Source organism: Plasmodium cynomolgi, assembly GCF_000321355.1.
Source record: "Plasmodium cynomolgi strain B DNA, scaffold: 1032, whole genome shotgun sequence".
NCBI lineage: Eukaryota > Apicomplexa > Aconoidasida > Haemosporida > Plasmodiidae > Plasmodium > Plasmodium cynomolgi.
Window position 1 is genome coordinate 1 of NW_004193144.1, and position 1340 is coordinate 1340.

The following is a 1340-nucleotide window of genomic DNA, read 5'->3' on the forward strand; positions in this document are numbered from 1 at the left end:
CGATTACTGAAGTTATCTAATGGGTGGTGTCTCTATGCAAAAAGACAGGTAAAAGTCTTTACCACAGAAAAATGTTGAATTTCACTTAATAATAAGTAGTTTTTAGGAAATTCTAAATTTTAAGTATTAAAACTTTTTAGAAATGTGTATGCAAAATACAATGTAGTAAAGAGGAAATACTAAAACATGTTTTTTAAAAGGTGCTATTTATAATACAACCCATACGAAATTAATAAGTTAAAGAACTTATTAATATGTAAGTGGTATATTCTTGAGGGAAAAAATACGAAGCAATAATAAAAAAGGGTACGTTTTAGAGTTTGAATTACATAAAAAGGTTAAATTTTTATATATAACATATATATATACACTTAGTTTATATTTCTATGCGTTTGAAACAAAAAATGATTATGTATGCTATAAAATTAGTGCATCAACTATTGAGGTTTACAGGTATTTTTCCATGTTTTTCATAATATATAATATTTTCGTGCAGATCCACGTGATCCATATATTTTACACAAACGTTTGCATTTCTTGTATTTGTAAAGAATTTACATTAATATAATGGGTAAGAAAACAAATAACATATTAATTAATGAGGATATTATAGTGACTGATACAAACCCATTTAATATCACTAATAGAAATATTAATGAAGCAACTGATATAACTGGAGAAAATATTGTAAATGTCTTAACAAATTTTATTGATTATGGTGATCTAATTCCACCAAAAAGATTTTTAATATTTTCAGGTATATCATCATTTAGTACATTATATATTTGCCTTTCATATTTTGTATCTGCTTTTCTCAGAAATTTAAATATTCTTGAGAATATAGATTTTTTCTTGGGTCTATACATATCCATTATAGGTAATTCGCATTTCACTGTGTTATATGGTTGTACTTTGCTGTATATACTATAGTGAGTGTTATCAAGTTTTCCATCTTCATCATCATATTTAATTTTATCAAATGATTTGCCACAACTATTAATACTTTCAGAGGAATCATAAAACTTGTCATAATTAAGAACATTTTCTTGGGAATCATAAAAATTGTCACATTTATGAACATTTTCATTGCATCTGATTGCATTAATTTTTTTTAAATTTATTATCTTTCATCAGTGATTTTATTCTCTTTTCGAAAGTGTAGTCATCCTCATCTACTATGTTCATAATTTAATCATTTAAGAGGTCGTATTTTTCTTCTAAATCTATGTCTACGTCTCGCCTTAGCAATCTGCGAGTTCTGGAATTTAATGCTATACTGGGGTTGACTATTTTATCCTGTGGTTCACCCAAGTCAGTAGTTCTCTAAAAATTAGGGTAAA

General features: G+C 26.3%; 1 protein-coding gene across 1 annotated transcript; it reads right to left on the reverse strand.

Annotated features, from left to right (window-relative positions):
* Positions 1–554: 554 nt before the first annotated feature.
* Positions 555–1124, reverse strand: PCYB_006590 (Pv-fam-d protein; the record flags this gene model as incomplete). The annotated part of the gene is made up of 2 exons (XM_004228080.1): positions 555–673; positions 734–1124. Coding segments are annotated over 2 exons (510 nt in total), but the record flags the coding sequence as incomplete, so codon positions are not given.
* Positions 1125–1340: the final 216 nt, after the last annotated feature.